The sequence below is a fragment of the Musca autumnalis genome, unplaced genomic scaffold (assembly GCF_047663935.1).
Source record: "Musca autumnalis isolate F117 unplaced genomic scaffold, ASM4766393v1 scaffold_3, whole genome shotgun sequence".
NCBI lineage: Eukaryota > Metazoa > Arthropoda > Insecta > Diptera > Muscidae > Musca > Musca autumnalis.
The window spans coordinates 176,276,282-176,303,794 of NW_027411866.1; the positions used below are offsets into that span (position 1 = coordinate 176,276,282).

The 27,513-nt window shown below is 34.9% G+C and overlaps 1 protein-coding gene and 1 long non-coding RNA gene across 2 annotated transcripts in view; one reads left to right on the forward strand and one right to left on the reverse strand.

Annotated features, from left to right (window-relative positions):
• The first annotated feature begins 8,885 nt into the window (after positions 1-8,885).
• Positions 8,886-27,513, forward strand: part of LOC141398527 (uncharacterized) — a 55,731-nt gene continuing 37,103 nt past the window's right edge. Inside the window, exon 1 of the mRNA XM_073975856.1 lies at positions 8,886-16,112. Coding sequence (XP_073831957.1) covers positions 13,109-13,732 — 624 coding nt within the window. The 5' untranslated portion in view covers positions 8,886-13,108 and the 3' untranslated portion in view covers positions 13,733-16,112. The remainder of the gene's footprint in view (positions 16,113-27,513) is intronic.
• On the reverse strand, positions 24,851-25,896 carry LOC141396676 (uncharacterized). The gene is made up of 2 exons (XR_012411216.1): positions 25,458-25,896; positions 24,851-25,392 (listed from the first exon to the last, which is right to left on the reverse strand). It is a non-coding gene; the product is annotated as an uncharacterized lncRNA (long non-coding RNA).

A 27,513-nucleotide genomic window follows, 5' to 3' on the forward strand; every position in this document is an offset into this window, starting at 1 on the left:
AAAAGTATGCTATTTATTTAACATGCTTAAAAATAATTTACCAGTGCATATAAGAAGGTTTTAAGGAAAGAATGAATTTGAATAGGTTTTGAAAAATATAAGAATCCAATTTAGGACAAACGGCGTTAAAAATTCTGTAGTCAAACTGAAAAGTTTCTGAACACATACATATCGTCACCATAAATGCCAAAAGACGTAACCCACAAAACCAAAACTTTACAGGAGAGTGTAAATAATGAAACTAAAACCGCGAAAACGCTTGGATTTTGGATCCGTCATTTCGGCAATATCTGCAATTTTATCCCATTTTCCGAAATGCCATTTCATGAATAGGATAGTTATTTTTGAACTTAGAAGTTTGAAACTTCTCCAGAGCATGTATTATAGCTTTATGTATCAGATTCAATCGAAAAACCAATTTGGATTTTCATGTGGGTCACGTCTTCGGGCATTTATGGTGACGATATATATTGCTCATTTACTCAAAGAGTGTCACATCTCAAAAAATCCGGTTTCGAGAAAAACGAGGCGATTTTTGCACAAACAATAAAATAACTACTTGGACCATATATTGCCAACAGCTAGCCAAATATAAGTGCTAAATTCCTGCGCACGACCAAGAATGATTTGAAGTGCTTTAGTGCTTCATAAATTCAAAAAAAAAAAAATGTTGAATTATGCCAAACCCATAGTAAATGAGCTGAATCTCGTGAGTTTTAGATATATCAACTTGGAAATTTAACACAAGATAAAGTAGTAGTCGGAAAAAATATAGAAATTGCTAATTCAGAAAACGCGTTTTTGGTGATATGCCACTCTTTGAGTAAATGAGAGATATACTCACATATAACGTGGTCAAATGTTGAATCAAATAGGAAATGTGGTTTGACATTTATTTAATATCAACCAATCAAATCTTAAGTTTAGACATATTTCCGGAAAAAATCAGCCTAGATTTTGATTAAAATTTTTAATGGACAGACGAACGGACACATCTCAAAATCGCTCTATCCCGAGATATGAATTTTAATATACCACTTGGGGGTATACGACGAATATTTCGCGGTGTTACATGCATTTTCAGAACAAATAAGAACGGCGTTAAGTTCGGCCAGGCCGAACTTGTTATACCTCCTCCACCACGAGTTGTATTGAAGTAAAATGGAACAATTTTAGCAAGTTCGCTAAAACAATGTAGCTAAAATACCGAAATTCGGAATATACCGTTCCATGGGGCTATATCAAAATGTCCAACTATACCTACAAATTTCTGGCGGAAATTTTTTAGACTCAAAGAAGACTTAATACCAAATTTTAGTCAGAAAGGCTTTTACTTGCAACAAAGACTAAGCACCAAATTTCAGCCATATCGGTGTGATAATGAGGCTTATACCTTCAAAATACCGATAATCGGGTGGTACTGTTCTATGGGGGCTATATGAAGGCGTGGACCTATACCGACAAATTTCATATGGAACGTTTAATGCCTCAAATGAACACCAAATACCAAATTTCAGCTATTTCGGTGGCACACAACCTTCAAAATACCGGAAATAGGGAGGTACTTTTCTCAGGGGGCTATTCTAAGGAATGGACCTGTACCGACAAGTTTCTGGGGAAAAGTTTTATACTCCCAACGAAGACTAAGTACCAAATTTCAGTAATTTCTGAGGAATATTGAGGCTACAACCTTCAAAACACCGAAAATCGGAAGGTACGGTACTATGGGGGCTATATGAAGGCGTGGACCTATACCGACAAATTTCATATGGAACGTTTAATGCCCCAAATGAACACCAAATACCAAATTTCAGCCTTTTCGGTGGATTATTGTAACCATAACCTTCAAAATACCTGAAATCGGGAGGTACCGTTCTATGACGGCTATATGAAGGCGTGGACCGATATAGCCTATTGCAATACAAAACATCCTAGGAGTAATAGAAATTTCTATACCAAATTACAAAGTCTATCTTAAAAATTGCTAGCTGTATCTCGATTTCAACAAAGGGACGGACAGACGGACTTGTTTATATCGACTTAGAAGTTTACCCTGATCAAAAATATATATACATTATAGGGTCCCCGATGAATATTTCGAGGTGTTACAAACATAATGCAAATTTAATTATACTCTCCATATTATGGTGGAGGGTATAAAAACAAACGTATTATACCCTTTCCACATTGTGGTGTAGGGTATAATTAAAATTGCTCACAAAATTTAAGTCGTGAAAATATTAGTATAGCCTGCTTCCCACGATCCCCAACTTTTTTTATTATTTTTTTCAGTTACATATATATTATTGATTTTTTATTTTGGATCACCACATTTGATACATATGATCAAAATATTTTTAATAATTCAAACATTTTCCCTTGGCTGTGACATATTTGCAATTTTTGGGCACATCAAAAATACTTTTTGCCGAAAATTCTAAATCTTTCCCTTTAAAATTGTTTTCGAACGTCGAATCATCATCTGGCGAAGCTGTTATGTCATGTTTTGCATTGTGAATATTTTCAGTATCTTCAGCTTTTTCCTCTGCAGTAATTTTATAGTCCGGTGAGTGATAGTAGTCCTGTGGCAGTATTATAAGCCGTTGATAAACTTGTATATACATAAAGGAATTCCTGTGCTGTTGATCTCGACCATTATCTAGTGAATTGATTGGTTTAACTGCTTCGTTCTCTTCAAAATTATTATTATTCAATTCCGTGTCATCTTCAATGTCTTCGGTTTCGGTAATGTTGATTGATTTTGCCGGCAAGCAATTACACAATATTTGAAATTGTAATAAAATAGCACATAGGACGATTAATTTATTCATTTCTAAGTTAAACAATTATTTTTTCGTTTTCGTTAAAATATTTCACGCTATTTAATTGCAATTTTAAAGGGCGAACTTTTTTAATCAGTCACTTTTTAATTACTAACAAATTATACTTTTGTTTTGAAACATTCATCGTGTCTCATTGCACTCCTTCTCTTTCCATTCTATTTGAGTTACGGAACAATATAAAGACACTAGAAATGTAATCAGAACAAAATCAAATAAAATTCAGTTGAGCATTGTTATTGGCCGTACTCAATATGACCTACACATAAACCAAACGAATTTACATTAATGCTATATAGTCCTTTCAATTTCAAATACGAGGGACGCACGAAAACTACGTGGCCTAGGCAACACCGCGAATTGCCAGGCGCCACTTGAATTTTTTTTTTGGTAAGTCTAACAGTTTTAAGCCTATCCTTACTCAGGGCAGTTTATCGTACGACCATGTTATGTGTTGTTTACAGCGACTTGAAAAAATCACTTTGCAAAAAAAAAAATGGAATTTACTTGTGAACATTTTCGTCCATGAATTTTTCACAACTTTCGACGTCGATAATCACCGCCTGAGTGTATCGATCAAATTAAATCTGTGTATGTCGATAAAGGACCATCCTATAAGACTATGAAGAACCGGTTTAATTAATTTAACCGTGGTCGGCACTCGCCAAAAAACGAAGGTCGTGAGGGTCGCCAAAAACCGGTCGTTGTGCCAGAAAAAAAAACTATGCCGTGCATGAACGGATAATGCGAGCTCGCCAAGTTAAATACCGTGAGATAGAGGCATCATTGGGTATTTCTTCCACCAACTAACATTTTATATTGCATAAACACCTGTCCGCAAAAATTGATATTTCTCGTTGGATCCAGCAAAATTGTCCAAATCGCCCAAAAATGGCTCCTGTGAATTGGGTCAAAGAAATTGTGCACAAAATCGATCGTGGTGCTTCAAACGACGTTTATAAGATCGTCACAGACGATGAATCTAGGATCTATGCTTAGGAGCCTGAAAAATGCAGGAATCGTCCGTTTGAGTCTTCGAAAGCGAGACAAATCAAACGAAATGTTTTCATGTAAGAAGCACTTCCAAGCACAAGGTTGCCTGTTTCTTCAGAAAAACTGACCGTGTGGTGACTATACGGTTAAAGAAATATAGGACGGTTTATTCTGAGCACTACACTACAATTTGTTTGCCTGAAGTCTCCTGAGAAATTCGAAAAACGAACAAGAGAAGACAAATCATTCTGCATTATGACAATGTGGACAATGTGACCGGACAAAAGGTGGAATTGATGGGTCATCCGCCGTACAGCCCTGACTAGGGACCCAATGACTTCATTTAATAGCAGCACATCAAGAAAAAAAGGCGTGGTCAACGATTTTTCAATCGGAGTGGAAAAAGTGCTTCGCCAATAGGTTTGAGCTCACGAAAAAGTGTACAAATCTTTCTGGAGACTACTTAAGAAAACGATAAAACCGTTTTTGATGGTAAATATTCGCGTTTTCTGGTTAAGCCAGATAATTATCGTTTAGCCCTCGTATATGGTAAAAACCAAAAAAGTTTTACAATCGATGAATCCGGGTTTCACCCTTTCAGAATTCGGGAACTGTTGACATATTCTACATAATATGACTCGATTTCTTTAAAATGAAGTGTTTTAGGAGGAGTCTCAAAATATCGGCCATTAAAAATAATTTACGTGGAATCTGTGTTGACATCAATCATCATCACATCATCACTGACCTATGCCCAAAGAAAGAATCAAAGAATACTCTATGGGCAACATTATACTAGTGTATGATTTTTCGATATATCCACTGCATCTACCTAAAATTGATGCTGAGATGTTGAAGCCTGAATGTCGGGGTTTTTGACAATATTCAAAACACATAATGCGATTACAGAACTGGCGATTTTACGTCGTTCAATGTATATCTCATGTGTGTGCACAATACAGCATCCTAGTAAGTGGAGTCCAAATGACAAAATTTGATGCGTAAATTGTCTTAAAAAACCTATTTTTTGCGTGTAAAATTTCCAAATGTCATTTAATTTCCTTTGAAACCCGCGTGAATTTAGTGTTTTTACGCGACGAATCTAAATCTTCCGCGTTCGAATCCATCCACTTAAACGCTCGATATTAATGCCTTAAAAATAGGAAAATCTGTAATATGAGTTCTTTACCCAAAATAGAATGTGAAGGCACATCAGAGCGTATCGTATCCAATCTCTATAAATTTGATTTCATATTTTTCCACGCATTGTCTAGATTCTGTAGATATATTCAATTTATTTTTTAAGGTTTTTACGGATTATGGTGCGGGATAAATTGAATTTTCTTCAAGATTTATTTATTATGTATTTGTTGATTTTCCGCGAAAATAAAAATAAATTTAGTAAACATTTAAACATCTACGAATACACCGAGGAAAAAAGGCCTCTCTAACATATATCCCAAACATATTTTACAGCAAACATATATATGCTTGGGTCTTGCAAACAAATATATGTTTGGGTGCAAACAAATATTTGTTTGGATGAAATATAAATAAAAACCCAATAGCCATTAAAAAATATGTATCTGTTTTTTTATAAATGATGGTTGTTGCTCTTTTAGTAGAAATACCAAACACAAAAGCAACAACAGACGCATAGGTAAAAAAAATCCAAATACACGAAATAGTGTCACACTTGTAAAATAAAACACATTCTCCTCAAAATCATATACATCCATATCAAATATATGCATGTATATGAAAATTGTATTAATGTTATTACAATATTAAATGCGATTTTTTCTTTGTGCAATAAAATATTTCCATTCACCTTTTTGATTCAATTATAAAACTTCCAATTATAAAATGTATTGGACATTTGATTTACTAAAAAACATAATTTCTTTCAGAAAACACAAAACGCTGATTTATTCACACACTTTACCGTCTTTACTCAACGATTGTATTTAGAAAACTGAAGAAAAAAAGAACAAAAATAATTCTAACCGTATTTCTTTATTTTTTTCGCTTGCTACGTTGGTTAACTGCGATTAACAGAAAAAATGACTGCGTGTTGAAAAAAATCGCAAGAACAAAGCACGAAACACAGGCGTTTCGCCACATACCGTATACACACCATCAAAGCAAAAAAAACTTTTTTACCCTCCCGTCTTCGCTTACGCATCTTCAATTACACCATACACCAGAGACGAGCTTCTTTGCAAAAAAGTATAGTGAGGGCGCCCACTGAGTTGTTTTTGCATTTGGTTCTCTCTCACTTACAGTGTACGTGAATAAAAACAAACAACAAATATCATGTGGTTGTTGTTTTCTTCACCCACACATAAGCACATACTAAAACATTGATGGAAAATCTCGGGCGACCCTGCCATACACACAGTTCTTTATTATAAAACAGCGTTAGACGAGAGAGTGCCCACGTGCTCTCAGTGAACGCTTCTCTCTCCACACACACAATTCAACCAATTGAAAAAGCATGCACTCGCCCAATGACAACCCATAAAGTATGCAATAGAAAAATATATTGCCTATCGTTGTTATAAAACAGAATTCCGCAGCCGCGAAACAAAAATCCTCTCTCCACCCATAAAAAATATGTTGGTATCCAAACAAATAAAATTTCTATAAATTACAAAATGTTGCAAACATATATTTGTTTGGACCCAAACATATTATGTTTGGATCCACAAATATTTATTTTGTTTGATTAGCTTATTGACCTTTGGTACTTTAGCAAATAAAACAAGGAGATTTATTGCTTTTCTTCCCAACGTTTCGTCACTTTTTTGTGACGTGATCCCAATGTTTATACCCTCAGCATTTATGCTAACGAGGGTATATACACTTTCATACGGGCAAAATGTGCCTAATCGAAATAATGGTTTTTGACCCCAAGTATGTTTAGACGAAATCCGTTTCAGACAATTTGGAGTTGATTTATCAATGTCCGTCCGTCTGTCTGGCTGGAGCACACGATAACTCTCGAATGGATCAACCGATTCGGTCCAAAATTTGGCTTTCGTAATGTTTTGCCCAAACTTAGTTTAAGTTCGAAAATGGACTATTGCGCACAAATTTTCCGAACATTTTCGAACTTTTGGGAGGGAGGTACCGAAAGGAGCAAAGGGAGGTACCGGAACCCAATCTCATAAGTTCAATCGGATAAGTTCAGATTAGGATCTGCTCTCGAACCGCTTTGATTTTTGTTGCAACAACTTGTATTCACTGACCCCCATACGACGGTACAAATTTCATCAGGGGCAAGTCTATACTTCCTAAGAAAATAGCCTTAATGATGCAAAAAGCCCCTATGACACCGTGTGTAGTGGTTGGACCGCAAGATAACTCTCGAACGGATCTGCCGATTCGGTCCAAAGTTTGGTCTTCGTAATATTTCGTCCAAATATAGTTTAAATTCGAAGATAAGCCAAAAGTTCAAAAATGTTCGTAAAAATTGTGCGCACGATAACTCTTGAAGGGAGTGACCGATGTAATCCATACTTTGCACATCTTAATATATCTACCAGATATAGATCAGGTTCGAATATATCAAGGTTTTTGTAGAAAATTAACTTATGTTGAAACTGAGGTATGGGGCATTGTAACTCGCGATCAGTTTTACTATACCATAACTTTTGACCGCATTTCGGTAAAATAAACTGTTTTAGCCCGATTCACCGAGGGGTTTCTTAAAATAATAATTTGAGCGGAAGCTGTGGTCGTACTAATGTAAAAAAATCGGAAAAAATCGTTGAAAAAAACGAGTTTTATTATGTTATTTTCCAATTAGTGGTTTTACAACACAATGTAGAGCTTAATGCTCAAAGGAGAAGTTAAAGAGTACACTTCAGAGTTGATGTTTCTAATGTATGATTTTTTAATATATCCACTGTATCTACCTCAAACAGATGCTGACATTTTGAAACGAGAAAAATGGGTTTTTTTGAATTTTTGCTCTAATCGGGACGCGCAGCTGGATTTCCCTAAAAGTTTATTACTTGATTGTAGTACTCGCGATTTCGCATTTTTTAATGTATAACATGAGGGTGTAGCCCTCACAGGATCACAGTAATCTGCGCCCAAACACGAAATTTTTGTGCGTAAATTTTTCTCAAAAACCTATTTTTTTGGTTTAAAATTTACAAACGTCAATCGATTTCCGTGGAAACCCGCGTAAATTTAGTTTTTTTGCGTTCTGAATCTAACAAGCCACGACGCGTAAAAATCCGCCCACTAGATCGGCGGATATGATACCCCTCAAATTTCGAAAATTTACAAAAAACTATTTTGAAAATATCGCATAATAAAACGCGTTTTGGATGTGTCAGTTCTACTCAAATAAATAGATCGATATGCGTGTTTAAACTGCGCGAAAACAGATATTTAAAAACTCTCGTAAATCCAGAGATATAATAGATTTTTTCTAAAAATTGAGTGCGATGCTACATCCACGGTTCTTGATGGATCGCATTGAAACGGCATAGAATGATGTATTTTTTAATGGTGATTATTGAAATCGGATGCGCATAAAATGTAAATGAACTTCGCGGAAATTATGACCATTTTACAGTATTTTGCACCCTAATATGCAGCAGATACTACATCGTGGTCGCTAAATAGAATTTGACAAACTGTACATCAAATAAAAGGGATTGATTCGCTGTGTTGGAAAATCGGATGCGCATCATGTCATTTTCATAATTGCGCGGTTTATATGCATCTCAAATGTTGTAATATTCAATATAACATTATTTTAACGTTATGCCACAATTGGAATTCCTTGTGATTTAATATAAGGTTCTAATAATATTATCCAATAGGAATACTATAAGCGAAAAATTTGTTACAACGGAATATCATCATTATTGCGTGAAATTTTCACGAAAATGCAGAAGAACTCAAAAATTTTTTCTCCAACTTTTCCTATAAAACCATAAAAAAATAAAAGTAGAATAATATGATTTTAATGTTTTCGTAATATTTTCTTCGTATTTTTGCAAATAACTTGAATACTATAGCTCCAACCTTCACAACTTAGGTTTCATTTTACTCCTCAAAATGTCTGGATGCTGTTATAATTTTTTTATATATTTTTCGTAAGTATGAACGCTATTGTTTCAAAAATATGTTTGTAAATACGTGAAATTATTTAACAAATTTGATTTTTCGCGAATCCATTGAGACTTTGCGATTATTTTTTTGCATCATCGCAAAGGTTACGAATTCAGTTAACGATAATAGGATATAACAGCTAACAATATTAAGCCGCGATTTTTTTAGAATTTTTTCTAATTATCATAATTAAAACAGTCATATCTTTTGCGCGCAACGATCGAAGTTAGTAACGAAAACAGATTTGGAATGCTGATTTTTTTCTTAATCTATGTACCAAAAATCATTGATGTAGTATCAAAATTTTTTTTTGATTTTTTTGAAATGAAAAAGACAATTTTATACATTTTTCCTGATATTTGTCTACTCCTTCTGGTACCTCCCACACAAAATTTCGGATAAGTTCACTTTAAGACCTGATATCTAATCACTTTGATTTTTGTTGAAGCGATTTGCATTAGCTACCTACATTCCGACGGTGAAAGTTTTTTTCAGGAAGGACCTCGTTTTTTCTTGATAGTATGTTGGCTCAGACCCACAGCAATAACAATCACCTGATATTTTAATGATTAACTTATCTTAATGCCATGATTGACCTGTTTTATGGAATAGGAGTCGTAGGAATTTGAAGTTTCTCAATCAAAAATGCCCAATTTTCAGTAGAATTTCAAGTATATTTTGCACCATCTCTCTTCGTTCCTTCGTTTTTCTTTAGTTTTCTATAAAACTAACAAGAAACTGTCAATTTATGCCAACGTATTATAGACAATTTTAAACTTGAAATAGCTTTTATTTATTTATTCTAATTTTAAAGAATCGTAACAGTGGCATTCAAAATTTACATTTTTACTCAAGTTATTAAAAAATGTGCTATTTCGATGAAACAATTTAAACCGTACAACATTTGGGATTTTTGAAAGAAAATTAAAAATTATAACGGTACTTATCGAAGCCAAATTTTCTGTTGAAAGATACTTCATAAAATTACAAACAAATATATATAAACTTTCCCGAGGTTATTCCACGGATATCGACTAAACTGAAGTAACAAAACGCAATTTGAAATGTGCTATTGACATGAAACAGAGTGTATATCTATACCCTTTCTACAGCAATTACTCTTAGACTTAGAAAATGAAAATATTTCCATAAACTTATTTTCTATATTTTGTTACAAAAGCTTCTTCCAAACTAAAAATGCCTCTCTTTAAAGTGTATAGCTTGTAATTATGAAGATGTTTTTTTTTCTACAATCAAATATGATAAGAATCTATATTTGTGAACACTTGAAATATTATTGAGATACGCCATTTACACTTTTAAGTTAAAATGATTCAGAACCATTTATTTCACGAAAGATTATTATAGGCATGGTGATGGATAGCTTCGGATTGGTCGTGTCATATTATTATTCAGCAACCTTTATTTTATTTATTGTTCATTCATTTTATACCTTCAGATTTATGGCTAAAGTGGATTTATATATTACCATCTACATATTTCGAAATGTAATGTCACTTCTTGTTTATTGTAAGATGTAAATTGATAATTTGACATGCATTTATCCATATTATTATTTTTTAAATGTTCGATACATATCATATAAGTTGTGTAAATCTTCTGTAATAGGAAAACCAAACGATTTTCGGTAGCTTTTAGTTTTTGCTCGAACCTTTTTATACGTCGATTTTCCCCTTAATCAACGACTCTTATTCCAAATTTCAGAATTCTAGAACTAGTCGTTTGAGCAATACAATACAAAGATTACAGTTTTTAGTACGTACTATACTTTCATACACTTTTAATACAAATTTTCAAAACCTCGCCATATCTCACACCTCCCCCAAGGGAGGGCGATAATTAGTCAGTCAAATATTGGGAAAAACTTCTATTATACCAACACTAAGCATAATCTGGAATACTCATTCATTAAATTTAAAATTTAATTTAGCAACTGGAATAAAAGATCTGTAGCTGAACCAATACGAAAAATTACAAAATACTTTGAGTAAATATGCGCTATGTAAATTAATTCATGTATGAATACATTTATTTTCAGATTTCTACAGCACTTCAGCTTACAAATTCAGCTGATAAGTACCTGCTAGCAAACTATAGGCAATCAACGACCAAGAACATTTTCATGTAAGTTCTAATTTATTGTTTTATTTTTGTATTTATGGACTAAGAAGATGCGATAGAGATAATCTACATTTCTTGTCAATTTCGAAAAATCGAAAACTTTATATTGGCTTTCATTTAGCATAGTATGTGGTAAAATTTTCTAGGTGACCGAAACAAATTGGCTGATTGTGATTTGTATGAAGCATAGAAACTTAAAACGTGTTTTTCTCGAAATGATATTTTGAAATCGGTGCAAACTTTAGTTAAAAAATATCTGTACCGATCATAATATATTTTTGGCGGCCTTTCTAAGTACATAAGAATCTTGTCTTTATTAGAGGTAATTTTTTGAACGTTTCATGGTCAAATAATTGCTGTTTTTTGCTTAACAAACCTTGACATCGACAGCCTACCATTTGTATACCCTATTGCTTTTGGTGATTTGAGGTATTTGATGTATCAAAGACGCTATATCTGTCCAATTTTGATGAAATTTGGAACGTGTGACGGAATGATGCACCCAACAGGCTATATAAGTCAAATTTTGATGAAATTTGGAATGGGTGACTGTATTTGTTCTAGAAATATATTTGCCAAATTATATTGAAATTGGTTTAGATTTGAATATAGTCCCCATGTATTTCTTACATATTCACAGTGGTATAGGGTATCATATAGTCGGCCACGCTCGACTTTGATTCATTCCTTACTGGTTTGCATCCTCGTTTAAAGAATAAGAGGTGACACCACGAAAGCCTTTTTTAAAAACAGTGCTTCCGAGAAGGTAATTTATCACAAAACTATTGAATATTTTTAACCATGAGCCAGGCTGGGATTCGAACCTGGGTCCCCGACAACTGAGTGTCAAGGTTGCCGGCGTCTTAGCGTTCTGAGCGACCATCAACTTGTCAAAACATTAGTAGACAATAATTGATGATCAAAATCTTCTGATATAGAATATCAAGTACTAATGGCGTAGGAATAAAACTTACCATAGTATTTGTGAACATTGAAAAATGGGATTACCAAGCAGGACTATAGGAAAAGTTTGGAGTTTCAATTAACTGGCATAATTTCGCATATACATTTCTGTAATGAGTTGCGTATATACTAGTTACCAAGTTTTGCCTTCGTCTGCCACAAAAACAACATCCTAATATGTCTGAAGATCGGCCTAACCACCCGTGAAACGTAGCATAATGGGTGGATGCGTGGGACTTCGGTAGACTCCTAATTTTTCAATGTATCTCTTAGGTCTAAACAGCTCAACTCGAAAGCAAATTAATTAATATTACTATAAATGACTTTCGCCTTAATAAGGCAAAAATAAAATAATTTCAGCATGAGCCCGGCTGGGATTCTAACCTGGGTCCCCGTCAACTGAGTGTCAAGGTCGCCGGCGTCTTAGCGTTCTGAGAAAATCATCAACTAGTTTTCTTCGATCGGGTTCGGCCCAGTGTTGCAGAATTTGACAATTTGAAAATGACGATTTTATGCCCTGAAATGACGATTTTTCACGTTCCACGCAGAGAAAAATATTTTTTAACTGGTGGTGGGCAAAATTCTATTTTGGCTGGAACCAAATAATTTTTTTGGCACACATATTATTTTAAAGGCGATAATGTATATTGCCAATTTTGATTCCGTTCACCATATAAAACAACAACAAATCACAAAATCTCGATATATGTATGGTAATATTTTCATAATTATTTGATGGTCAATCCAACCACAATCTGCTTAACTTTTTCAAGTTGACATAGGATTTTTTTAGGAAAATCGGTTCAGTAATTTTGGATATATGAAGGGTGTTCCTTTAAACTAGATAGAACTTTAAATTGGAAAAATGTAACACAAAAAATTAAATTTTGAAGAAACTTTTTTTTTTATTTGTTTCAGTATACTCTGACAAATCATCATGAATAGACTCACGCTTGAACAACGCTACGAAATTATCCAAATTTACTTTGAAAATCAGTCGTCGATTCGCGCAACTTATAGACGACTTCGTCATTTGTATGGCGTTCAGCGATGAGGCGCATTTTTGGCTTAACGGGTTTGTTAATAAGCAAAATTGCCGCATATGGAGTGAGACCAATCCACAAGAGACCCTACAGACTCCATTACATCCAGAAAAATGCACCGTATGGTGCGGTTTTCACGCTGGTGGCATCATCGGACCTTATTTCTTCAAAAATGAGGCCGGAGCTCGCGTTACGGTCAATGGAGATCGTTACCGCACCATGATCAATGATTTTTTGTTTGAAAATATGGATGACATTGATCCGGAGGAGATGTGGTTTCAACAGGATGGCGCTACGTGCCATACGGCGAACGCAACCATCGACTTATTGAAATCAAAATTTGGCGATAAGTTGATTTCGAGAAGTGGACCTGTCAATTGGCCTCCAAGGTCGTGCGATTTGACACGTCTCGATTATTTCCTGTGGGGCTACGTGAAGTCACTGGTTTATGCTGATAAACTAGCAACAATTGATGCCTTGGAGGCCAGCATTGTTCGTGTTATTCGTGACATACGGCCAGCAGTGCTCGAAAAAGTTGCCAAAAATTGGACGTCCAGAATGCACTTCGTCAAGAACAGCCGCGGTGCCTATATGCCCGAAATCATTTTCAAATGTTAATGTCACGTATTGATCTTTCGAATAAAAAAAAAATTTGATTACAATTTAATTTTTTGTGTTATTTTTTACAATTTCAAGTTCTATCGGGCTTAAAAAACACCCTTTATATACCATATTTGGATAAAGGATATATAACATATTTAACAAGTAAGAAAAGCGTTAAGTTCGGTCGTGCCGAACTTTTTATACCCTCCACCACAAATTTCACCCATTTGGGTGGATTAAGGTGGCCACAACCTTCAAAATACTGAAATTCGGAAGGTACCGTTCTATGGGGGCTATATGATGGCGTGGACCTATACCTACAAATTTCTGGGGGAAAGTTTTATAGGCCTAAAGAAGACTAAGTACCAAATTTCAGCCATATCGGTGTGATAATGAGACTAAAACCTTCAAAATATCGAAAATCGGGAGATATCGTATTATGGTGGCTATATCAACACGTGGACCTATATAAACATTTTATGGTAGAAATGTTTCTTAGCCTCTAGAAACACAAAATACAAAGTTACAACCGATTCTTTGGTCAAATGGGTCTAATACATTCAAAATATATTGAAATGACGCTTACTTTAAAAGGGGCCTTATGTGGGGGCTATACCAAAACGTGGACCTATATAACCCAAATTTGGTAGGAACGGTTTTTGGCCTCTGGAGACACAAAGTACCAAATTACAATCAATTCGGTGGTAAAATGTGACAAATATCTTAAAAATTCCTTAAAACGACGACGCGTCACGCGTCATTTTGTATGGGGGCTATACGAATGCGTGGACCTACATAGCCCGCTTTCAATACCAAAAGTCCTACGTACATAAAATATATGGTCCCAAAATTTCATCAACCTACGTCAATCCGTCCGCACGCTAGAGTGATTTCCACAGACGGACAGACGGACGGACATGGCTATATCGATGTAGAATTACACGCTGATCAAGAATATATATACTTTGTGGGGTCTACAATGAATATTTCGAGTAGTTACAAACGGAATGACAAACTTAATATACCCCCATCCTATGGTGGAGGGTATAAAAAAGAGGTCGTGGTCGGGCTTTAGACCAACGACAAAAATCAAAAAAAAAATCCATGTCATCATTTTAAGAGATTAAAGGTGCAAAACGCTTCTAAACGTTTTCGAAACTAAACTTTGTTTTTCCATTTGTTCTTAAGGAGAAAAAGCCTTACAAACATGACTAATTACTAAAATAGTTATATTACACTCGAGTTTCTGAAACAAAGGACTATTATTCACGCCTTAACTTAAGTTTAATATTTTAGTAGATGGTCTAAGCTTCGTTTTTCTACTTATAACAATTCCTCTAAATTTCATGGGTTGCCACATATTTTGGTTATAATATTGGGCAAAATGAAAATATTTAATATAGATTTATGGATTTCCTTAAAGTTTTAGTAACTTTCGAAGCATATGGAAGTATCGCCACTAGTACCAAGATCTGTAGATTTCAAAACTGTTTAGACTTTTTGCGGAAATTTGCGATTTTGGCAGTTATGGTCAAAAATTTAACTCTGTTTTTCGGTCCTGAATTTATATATTTTCGAATATTTTTTCTTACATTTATATTCAATATAATGTTTTTTGTGCTATTAGTGATTTCTTTTATCATGATAACTTGAAATTGCACTGAAAACTCGTGAAAGAAAGATAACATGTTTTGGGGATATATACTTTAATAACTATTTTTTCTTGTTTAGGACACCCTACTCGTAATGTTGCAACACGCCAAATAAAAATCGATATATTGATCTATGTAAGCAACTATACTTATTAACAATTTTGCGATTTTGCACATCTTATTCCAATTTTACATTTACAATTTAATTTTGTTTTTGTTGCATGTCGCATATCATAGTAGTCATCATAGCCATCATCATCGTCGTCTTCTAGTTCTCTTTCCTTTTCAGCTTTGTTGCTCCATGTGTTATGACTAATAGAATGACTGGAAACTTCGCTGTTGGCGTGATATTTGGATGTTGTACTTCCCGCCAGAGAATTCTTATCAGTGGCCACACCACTAACCACATTATTTGCACGTTTCGTTGAAAAAGTGTACTTTTCTGTAGTTAATTGTGGTGTTTGCTTATTAGGAGAATTATTTCGATATTCTCCATTTTCACTTGGAAATATTATCGCATTATTTGGATAACTTTGCGCGAATTGTTTTCTATTTATCCCCAGCATGAGTGCCAATATTATCATATAATTTTTTATTGACCACATTTTAAATGTTTATTTGTTGTTTATGTTTATAAGTTTTTGTTGTTTTAAATATTATTTGTTGTACCGGTATATAAAATACACGTGCTTTTTAAACGACTATTGATCTCAAACTGTGAGTTCGCCGATATAAAAAGACAAGTAAGTCATTGCAATTCAATTGAGAAAATTCATATTCAATTTCAATTTGAGACGAAATAACTCAGAGCAATTATAATGTACATAGCTACAAATGATTGTTTATTATCTCAGTAGATACAACAGCTTACATGTTTCTACAATAAATAAATAAATGAATCATTGCAATAAGGTGTGCACTTATATTTTACGTGGCCTTGCTTATGTATTTATATTTGACTGTCCCTCCAAATAACCTATATACAGTTAGACAACAAATGTATTGCAAAGACCAACATTGTAAAAAATTTCATATTAATTATTCGTTCATTGCATCAAATTAAACCCCTTCTGAAAAAGCTGGAATACCGGGGTTTGGGTAGTAAAAAAGGTATGCAAAATCGGGTTCGCGGACATAATAATGATTGGGAAGACACCCCCACTGACAAAATTAGAAAACATTTAATAGTCATTATTCTGAAAGTCGGTAAATGCGAGATCATGACATATTAATCTTATTTGTGTAAATTTCTGATATAATATCACAACACTAAACTAATAAATATCTCGGGCCAAAATCCTGACATCAATCCTAATAAAATTTGTAAAAACTGTACGGTATTTTTGCTACTGGTCCTAAAACAATATTCCGCCAAAATATACAAGGGTTTTTGCGATTTATAATTATACGATCAAAAATAAGAATTAACTACTACTTGGGGGTGACAATAAAATTATTGCAAAAATTACAAAATCTATGGTCGCTTGGAGAATTACCAAAGTAGTGTTCCTCAATAAGTTGTTTATCAACTGTGGATATTCATTGGAGCTTTGAACTTAGTTAAACCAAAAACCAGTAAGGAAAGGATCAAAGTCGGTCGGCCGACTATATGATACCCTACACCACTATGAATAAGTAAAATATAAATCGGTGTTATATCCAGATCTTAACCGATTTTGATATAATTTGGCACATTTATTCCCAGACCGAATTCAGTCACACATTCCAAATATCATTGAAATCGGACTTATATAGCGTGTTTGGAGCAGCAAATACGCGAAATCGGCCGAAAATATATATGGGTGCTATATCCAAATCTGAACCGATTTCGATATAATTTGGCACGTTTATTTCTAGACTGAATTCAGTCACACATTCCAAATTTCATCGAAATCGGAAATATATAGCGTGTTTGGTACAGTAAATACGTGAAATCGGCCGAAAATATATATGGGAGCTATATCCAAATCTGAACCGATTTCTATATAATTTGGCACACTTATTTCTAGACCGAATTCAGTCAAAAATTCCAAATTTCACCAAAATCGGACGTATATAGCGTGATTGGTGCAGCAAATACGTGATATCGGGCGAACATATATTTATATGGTAGCTATATCCAAATCTGAACCGATTTCGATATAATTTGGCACACTTATTTGTAGACCGAATTCAGTCACACATTCAAAATTGCATCAAAATTTTACGTATATAGCGTGTTTGGTACAGAAAATACGTGAAAACGGCCGAAAATATATATGGGAGCTATATCCAAATCCGAACCGATTTCGATATAATTTGGCACACTTATTTGTAGAACGAATTCAGTCACACATTCATAATTTCATCAAAATTTGACGTATATAGCGTGTTTGGCGCAGCAAATAATAATGAAATCGGGCGAAAATATATATGGGAGCTATATCCAAATCTGAACCGATTTTCACCAAAAGCAATAGCGTTCTTCCTATGGCTAAAAAAGTTGTAGTCCCCAACTTTTAGCTGAATCGGACAAAAAATGCGACCTGTACGTTGCGAACAAAAATACATGGACCGACGGACAGACGGACGGACATGCATAAATCGACTCAGAAAGTGATTATATGTATATCCCCAAAAGGAACTATGGATCTATTTCGTTTCCTTTTGTATGTTACATACAAATGCACAAAGACATAATACCCCTTACCACTGTGTGGTGTAGGGTATAATTAAGGCTCGGCATGTTACACTCTAAGGGTACTGGTTTCCCAATTTTTATTAAATCTTGATCTTTCGTTGGAGGACCTTTTTCCATTTTTATACCCTCCACCATAAGATGGGGGGTATATTAAGTTTGTCATCCCGTTTGTAAGTACTCGAAATAATCATTGTAGACCCCACAAACTATATATATTCTTGGTCAGCGTGCAATTCTACATCGATATAGACATGTCCGTCCGTCTGTGGAAATCACTCTGGCGTCCGAACGGATTGAAGTAGGTGGATGAAATTTTGGTAGAATCTATTATATGTACGTAGGACTTTTGGTATTGAAAGCGGGCTATGTAGGTCCACGATTTCGTATGGCCCCCATACAATGTGACGCGTGACACGTCGTTGTTTTAAGAAATTTTTAAGATATTTGTCACATTTTACCACCGAAATGGTTGTAATTTGGTATTTTGTGTCTCCAGAGGCTAAAAAACATTTCTACCAAAGTTTGTTTATATAGGTCCACGTTTTGGTATAGCCCCCATATAACGCCCCATATATATAGTACGCGTCACTTTAAGATATTTTGAATATATTAGTCTCATTTGATCACACAATCGGTTGTAACTTTGTATTTTGTATTTCCAGAGGCTAAGAAACAATTCTACCATAAAATTTTTATATAGCCTCCATAGGACGATATCAGTATTTTGAAGGTTTAAGCCTCATTATCACACCGAAATGGCTAGAATTTGGCATTTAGTCTTCGTTGGGGGTATAAAACTTTGCCCCAGAAATTTGTAGGTATAGGTCCCCGCCTTCATATAGCCCCCATAGAACGGTTCCTCCCGATTTTCGGTATTTTGAAGGTTGTGGCCACATTAATCCACCGAAATGGTTGAAATTTGGTATTTAGTCTCCGCTGGGGTACTAAACGTTCCATATGAAATTTGTTGGTATAGGTCCACGCTTTTATATAGCCCCCAAAGAACTTACCTCCCGATTTTCGGTGTATTGAAGGTTGTGGTCTCAATATTCCCCAGAAATGGCTGATATTTGGTATTTAGTCTCCGCTGGGGTATAGAACTTCGCCCCAGAAACTTGTCGGTACAGGCCCACGCCTTAGTATAGCCCCCATAGAACGGTAATTCCCTATTTTCTGTATTTTGAAAGTTGTGGCCTAATATTCGACCGAAATGACTGAAATTTGGTATTTAGTATTCGTTGGGGGTATACAACTTTCCAGCAGAAATTTGTCGGTACAGTTCCACGTCTTCATATAGCCCCCATAGAATAATACCTCCTGATTTTCAATATCCCACCGAAATGACTGAAATGTGGTAGTAAGTCTTCGTTAAGAGTATACAACTTTCCACCTGAAATTGGTCAGTATAGGTCAACGTCTTCATATAGCTCCCATAGAACGGTACCGCCCGATTTTCGGTATTTTGAAGGTTTTAGCCTCATTATTCCACGGAAGTGGCTGAAATTTGGTATTTAGTCTTTTTCTGGGCTACAAAAATTTCCCTCAGAAATTTTTCGGTATACGCCCACGTTTTGATGTACCCCTCATAGAACAGTATATCCGAATTTTCGGTATGTTGAAGGTTTTAGCCGCTTTATAACACCGAAATGGCTGCAAGTTGGTACTTAGTCTTCTCGTTGAGGGTATAAAACTTTCCACATGAAATTTTTCGGTATACGAGGGAAGTTCGGAAACTTCTTAGCCTAGCACAAAAAGCGCGGTATAAACAGAAAAAAGTTAAGTATTTTGGAAACTTCCATCTCTGTTATGAACACATGTTAAATTTTGTTTCGATCTGGCAACTCCTTCATATAGAAACAGGTGTTCAAAAAAGACGCATCCGCAATTTTTTTACAATGGAAAAATTAGAAATGCGTGCTGTCAATTAATATTTACATAAAAAAGATTTATCGGGACAAGAAATTCATAATGATATGGTGAATGTGTTAGGTGAAAGTGCTCCTTTATATGCAACAGTAAAAAATTGGGTTGCTGAATTTAAACGTGGTCGTACAAGCATTGAAGATGAATCACGTAGTGGATGTCCAAAAACAGCAACAACAACAGAAATTGTAGCCAAAGTGCATGATATGGTATTAAATGATCGACGAATAAAAGTGCGTGAAATTGCTAATATCATGGGCATCTCAAATGATCGAGTCCATTTAATTTTGCATGAAGAACTACAGATGAAAAAGCTTTCTGCAAGATGGGTGCCGCATTTGTTAACAGTCGATCAAAAACGCATAAGAATGAACATTTCTCAAGCTTTTTTGGATAATTTTAAGCGAAATAAAATGGATTTTAAGCGTCGTTTCATAACTGTTGATGAAACATGGATCCACCACTATACTCCAGAGACAAAAGAACAATCCAAACAATGGACTGAAGCTGGAGGAAGTGCCCCAAAGAAGGCAAAAACAATTCAATCGGCTGGTAAGGTTATGGCAACGGTTGTTTGGGACTTCAAAGGTATTTTATTGATTGACTATCTGCAAAAGGGTAAAACAATAAATTCAGAGTACTATTGCAACCTTTTGGATCAATTAAATGTACAAATTCGAGAAAAACGTCCTGGCTTACAACACAAAAAAATATTTTTTCATCAAAACAACGCACCAGCGCACAAGAGTGTTTTAACAATGGCTAAAATCAACGAATTAAAGTACGAGTTGCTTGACCACCCACCTTATTCTCCTGATTTAGCTCCCAGCGACTTTTACTTGTTCCCAAATCTAAAAAAATTCCTTGCTGGCAAGCGTTTTACCTCAAATGAAGATGCAATTACAGTTGTAAACCACTATTTTGAAAACCTTGAGGAAAACTATTTTAATCAAGGGATAGAATTGCTAGAAAAGCGTTGGACTAAGTGTATTGAAGGTTCAAGAGATTATATTGAACAAGTAAAAAAGTGTCAGTCGGCTTTGCCGACAGATATATACCCTCAGCCAAAGTGAAGCGAAACTTTTACCTCCGGACAGATAGAATGTATTTCACGTCTCTTCAGAATTTGGCCCTTTTTGGACATTTGAACTTGCCGACAATAATGTGGAATAAGAATTAACTGCGCTAAGACACAAATGTTGAACTTTTATAGGGCAGGTACTCTTAGGGAGGACCTATATTGGCCATTTTAGAAGTTTAACTAAATTTTGATAAAATATTAGGAGATCCAAAGTGATATATTTTAAATATTGGGGAGAAGTACCGAAATTTGTGGACCGGTATTGCCCATGTGACTAAGTTTGGATATAATATGACGAAGACCAAATGTTGGACCAAATCGGTTGAACAGTTCGAGAGTTATCGTGTTCTTCGACGGCCACATATGGTGACATAGGGGTTTTTTACACGTTTCGGGCTGTTTTCGCAAGAAATATGGACTTACCCCTGAAAAAACTTTTACCGTCGTAATGGTAGTAGCGTATGCAAATAGCTTCAACAAAAATCCAAGTGATTCGATAGCAGGTCTTAAAGTGAACTTATCCGAAATTTTGTGTGAGAGGTACCAGAAGGAGTAGACAAATTTAGTCCATATTCGAACCTGATCTATATCTGGTAGATATATTAGGATGTGCAAAGTATGGATTACATCGGTCACTCCCTTCAAGAGTTATCGTGCGCAAAATTTTTCCGAACATTTCTGACGTTCTGTGGGGGAGGTACCTGAAGGAGTGGACCGATATAGCGCATCTTCGAATTTAAACTATGTTTTGGTAAAATATTACGAAGGCCAAATTTTGTACCGAATCGACAGATCCGTTGGAGAGTTATCTTGCGCTCCTACCACTACACAAGGTGTCGTAGGGGCTTTTTGCAACTTTCCGGCCATTTTCTCGGGATGTATGGACTTGCCCCTGATGAAACTTGTACCTTCGTATAGGGAACAGTGAATACAAGATGTTACAACAAAAACCAAGGCGATTCGAGAGCAGGTCCTAAACTGAACTTTTCCGAAATTTTGTGTGGGAGGTACTCGAAGGAGTTTACCGATTGAGTCCATATTGGAACCTCATCTAAGTCTGGTAGAAATTTCATAATGTGCAAAGGATGGACCAAATCGGTAACTCCCTTCAAGAGTTATCGTACGCACAAATTTTCCGAACATTTTCGAACTTTTGTGGGGGAGGTACCGGAAGGAGTGGACCGATATAATGCATCTTTGAACTTGAACTAAGTTTGGACAAAATATTACGAAAGCCAAATTTTGGACCGAATCGACAGATCCGTTGGAGAGTTTTCTTGCGCTCCAACCACTACACACGGTGTCATAGGGTTTTTTGTAACTTTCAGGCTATTTTCTCAGGAAGTATGGACTTGCCCCTAATAAAACTTACAGCGTCGTATAGAGGACAGCGAATACAACTTGCGTAAACAAAAATCAAAGCGATTCGAGACCAGGTCCTAAACTGAACTTTTCCGAAATTTTGTGTGGGAGGTACCCGAAAAAGTGGACCGATTGAGTCCATATTGGAACCTCATCTAAGTTTGGTAGAAATTACACGATGTGCAAAGTATGGACCAAATCGGTTATTCCCTACAAGAGTTATCGCGCGCACAAGTTTTGCGACAATTTTTGAACATTTGTGGGGGAGGTACCTGAAGGAGTGGACCTATATGGCCCATCTTCGAACTTAAATCGAATCTGGACAAAATATGTCGATACCCAAAATTTGAACCGAATCGATTGATCCGTTCGAGAGTTATCGTGCGCACCAGCCAGCCAGACAGACAGACAGACAGACAGACGGACGGACATTGCTAGATCTACTCAAAATTGTCTGAAACGGATATCGTACAAACATACTTGGGGTCTAAAACCATTATTTCGATGAGGCACATTTTTGGTCGTATCAAAGTGTAAATACCCTCTTTAGCCTAAAGGCTGAGGGTATAAAAATAAAAATATTTTTGAAAAACTAACTATTCTCTTTCATTGATAGGCTAAGAAGATTCCGAACCGCCCTCGTAGGTCTATGTCTTCATATAGCCCCCATTGAACGGTACCTCCCGATTTTCGGTATTTTGAAGGTTGCTGCTCAATGTCGCATCGACATGACTGACATTTTGTAGTTAGTCTTCGTTCCCCACCGAAATAGCTGATGTTTGGTATTAAGTTTTTTATAGGGGTATGAAACAATCCACCCGAAATGTGCCGGTATAGGTCGACGTCCTCAAATAGCCCCCATAGGACCGTACCTCCCGTTTTAAGGTATTTTGAAAGTTGTGGCCTCAATATACCACCGATATGATTGAAATTTAGTATTTAAACTGCCATGAGTATCTAAAATATTGCAGAAGAGAATTATCAGTATAAGCCCTTTTCTTCATTATCAGTATAAGCCCATAGGAGCGTACTTCCCGATTTCCGTATTTTGAAGGTTGTGTCATCAATATCCCATCGAAACGGATGATATTTAATGGTCCGTTGGTGGTATAAAACTTTCCACCTTCAATTTTCCGGTATAGGTCCATGTTTTTATATAGCCCCATAGCAAGTTCGATATTTTGAAAGTTTTAGCCACATTATTCAACGGAAATAACTGAAATTTGGTATTTAATATTCGCTGGAGTTACGAAACCTTCCTCCAGAAATTTATCGGTACAGGTCAACGTTTTATACATCCTCCATAGAACGGTGTTCCCGATGTTGTTAACTATCCAAATCCTGAATATTCAAGTTTAGGTCTAGTCGGTATTGCCCAATTTTATGTATTTCGCTCAATTCGGAAATTTGTAAATATTGGTACATGTTTTGGAAAGAACAATAATGTCGCCCCATATGAGCTGTTTTGAAGGGAGTATTATCAGTTGAGATATATGTACTACTCCTGTAATAAAACGAAATTAAACTAATTGTTCCTATTCACTTCAATACAATTCGTGGTGGAGAGTATAAAAAATTCGGCCCGGCCGAACTTAATGCTTTTCTTACTTGTTTTTTGTTAGGTTTTCATGATTTGCGTGAAAACGGTAAGTCTTCTCGAAATGTGACTAGCGAAAATCTTATAGCTGTGAAAATTCTCTATAATTTCCCAACTTAAACTTATATATGAATGGTACAACCTAGGAAAAAATTACCAAAACCAATCTTATAGAGAATTTTCACAGCTATATGATTGGTGTTCGTAATTTTTTCCTAGGTTGTACCATTTTTGACATATATAAGTTTAAGTTGGGAAATTGCAGTCATGATCTTGTTTTATAAGACGATACAGTCAGTAAATTGTCAAAATTTGAACTTCTTTATCTCAGAAAATATCATAAAGGACAATCTTGTAGAGAATTGTCACTGCTACAACACATTCTTTAATCCCATTTCGATAGGGCTTGCAGTTTCCAAGCAAAATCGTGAAAACCTAAAAAACCCCTAAAAATGTGAACTTTGGCCGCGATTTATTTGAAAGTCCCTCCGGCGATTTTTTTGTTTTTTTTTCTCATCTATAAACATTGTAGTTTCGGAAACCGCAAAAACTTCACAGGTGTAAGCACCTTTCATTTAAATTTAGTTAAGGCGCACCGTGAACAATTATTATGATTTTTTTTACAATTTTGGTGTTTGCAATACATTTGTTGTCTTACTGTACATTGTTTATAGGTACTAGGTATGCGGGTTTACCTATTTACTAAAATATGGGTCCATATATTCATAGGTAGGTGATGTATGTATGTGGGGATAGCTACCAAGAAACAGCGGGGGGAGATGTAGCATTAACATCAGACGTGCCCACAAATGGACAAATGGATTGTTTAAAAACTATGTAGATTTTATAGTTTTATTAAATTATTTATTTCAAAAAATACAAAATTATTTTTTTACAAAAATTAATATTTAACATTTATCAGAATCCGCACATCTATTTGCAATTTTACATTTGCAATTCGAACGTACTCTGGCATGTCTGTGCTCATAATTCTCATCCTCCTCATCTTCGTCATCATATTTTTTATTTTGAATTGTGGTTTTTATCACTGACTTTGGGTCTTGTTTCACATTGGTTTGTTTGATTTCACTTTTAGTAGATTTGACAGCAAATTGTTGTTCCGATGCACTTGTCACATTTTTGATACTAGTTGAGTACTCATCAATTTCCTTGGGAAAAATAACACCACCTGGATGAGCGTAGCAAAATTGTTTAAATGCCAACAGAAGTAGTATATAACAGATGTAATTTATAAACAACATTTCTTGTTAAGTTGTTGATCTAGTCGAGTTTAGAACAATTTGTTTATTGATCGATGTATGCGGTTGTGAACGTTTTTATAGGGTCAGCGTTAAGTCGCACATTGTAAAACAAACGCATCTGGAACGTTGTTGTTGTTAATGTGATAAATTTTTATATTCTAAATCATGTCTAGTATATATTACCAGCTGTACACGGGGATTAACTGGACACAAAAAGCAAATACAATAAGATTTTTCTACGTGATTCGGTGTAGGCGAAAAAACAATGTTAATACTAGATACTGCGTGGGAAGAAACACTATTATATTGGTTTCTTATTATTATTCAAATTCTATTGGAGATAAATCAAAATAATTTATTGGAGCACATCAGCTATTTGATAACGATTTTCTTGGGAAATAACTAGCAAAATGTCCGCTACTTGGTATGCGAGAAATGAATAATATACAAAAAACAATATTTAATATGAAAATGGTACACAGAGAATTTGGATGTACGAACGAACACTTATTTTAATTGATATTTAATTTCATTTACATGCAGAGACAAAGAATTGATTGATCCAACAAAATTCGAAGAGCAAAATATGTATTGAAAGTGAAAAAGATATTGTTAGGTTCCGTATGCAGTATTGTGAGTCCAACAATCGTTTATGTCAATTACAACAATTGTTTTTGTCATATCCAACACTAGTTCTTATAATATTAATCTCTTTTCTTCGATAATTTTATTCTCTCCTCTCGGTAGTCGATGCCGTGGTGAAAAAAAAAAATTGGTGAGTTCTATTTGTATGACAGAATGAGAACTTTATCTTTGTTTTTTTTTTTTGTACACCTTGATTTTATTGTTTTTTGGTCGGTTCCAGAACGGCAAGAATCTACTATTTTTTACCATTTTCCCGATAATATAAAGGAAAAAATTTTATCGTAGTAAAAATTAGTAAATTCTTGCAGGTTCTGGAACAGAGCATTTATTTGTTTCTTTTTTCACATTCTTCTTTGGGTTTTGACGGTTGATTTATACATACGGTGACCAATAAATAGCACAGTGCGCCTTAACTAAATTTAAACGAAAGGTGCTTACACCTGGGAAGTTTTTGCGGTTTCTAAAACTACAATGTTCGTAGATGAGAAAAATCAAAGAAACAAAAAAATCGGCGGAAATATTATCAAATTAATCACCCCCAAAGTTCACATTTTTAGGGCTTTTTTAGGTTTTCACGATTTTGCTTGGAAACCGCAAGCCCTATTTAATGGGGTTAAAAAAGGGTTATAGCAGTGAAAATTCTCTTCCATTATGATGTTTTCGTAGTTATTACCATTTTTGAGATATAGAAGTTCAAATTTTGACAATTTACTGACTGTCTCCTTATAAAACAAGGTCATGACTGCAATTTCCCAACTTAAACTTATATATCTCAAAAAGGTACAACCTAGGACAAAATTACGAAAACCAATCTTATAGAAAATTTTCACAGCTATAAGATTTTCTCTAGTCACATTTCGATAAAACTTACCGTTTTCAAACATCAATGAATTCAACTACTTTTAATGCTAATATTAACTTTATTCTGACACCGCTGCATGATAGAAGACCAAAAAGGATAATACAGTTTCCTTATCTTCTCACCTTTTGCTATTATGTTATAGGTTTGGGCCCTTGATGTCCATAGGAATCATTTTGTGAGGTTCATACACGCAGAGAAAAAATATTTGTTGCTTTTGTTGGAACAACAATATCTACTATTGTTCCAACAATTCATTAGTATTGTTCAAGCATTGCAATTTCAAATTCAAAAATACCATCTTTTGCTCCAAACATACAAAACAATAACAACTTTCGAAATTCCTCAATAATGTAAAAATCATTGACGATACCTATGGTAAGAACAATCATAATCTAGATTTTTTACAAAAACTATTGTCAGCCCAGAAAACCTGTTACTGAATTTTTTGATTTGATCGTATATAATTCTCATATACACTTTCCACATAACTTTGGTATAAATGTCAAGTACAATATTATGAGCATTGACAAACACAACACATGGCCAGGTTTTGCTAGGTTTAACTAAAAAAGCAACTACGGAATACCATAAAACCATAACAAATATGAAAAGAAAACACAAATTACGACCAAAAACACTTCCTAGATTATGGTGTAACTTAACTATCAAAACACAAAGAAGAATGAGAAAGAAGAAACAAGTAAAAAAGAATCTCATGGTGTACATACACAA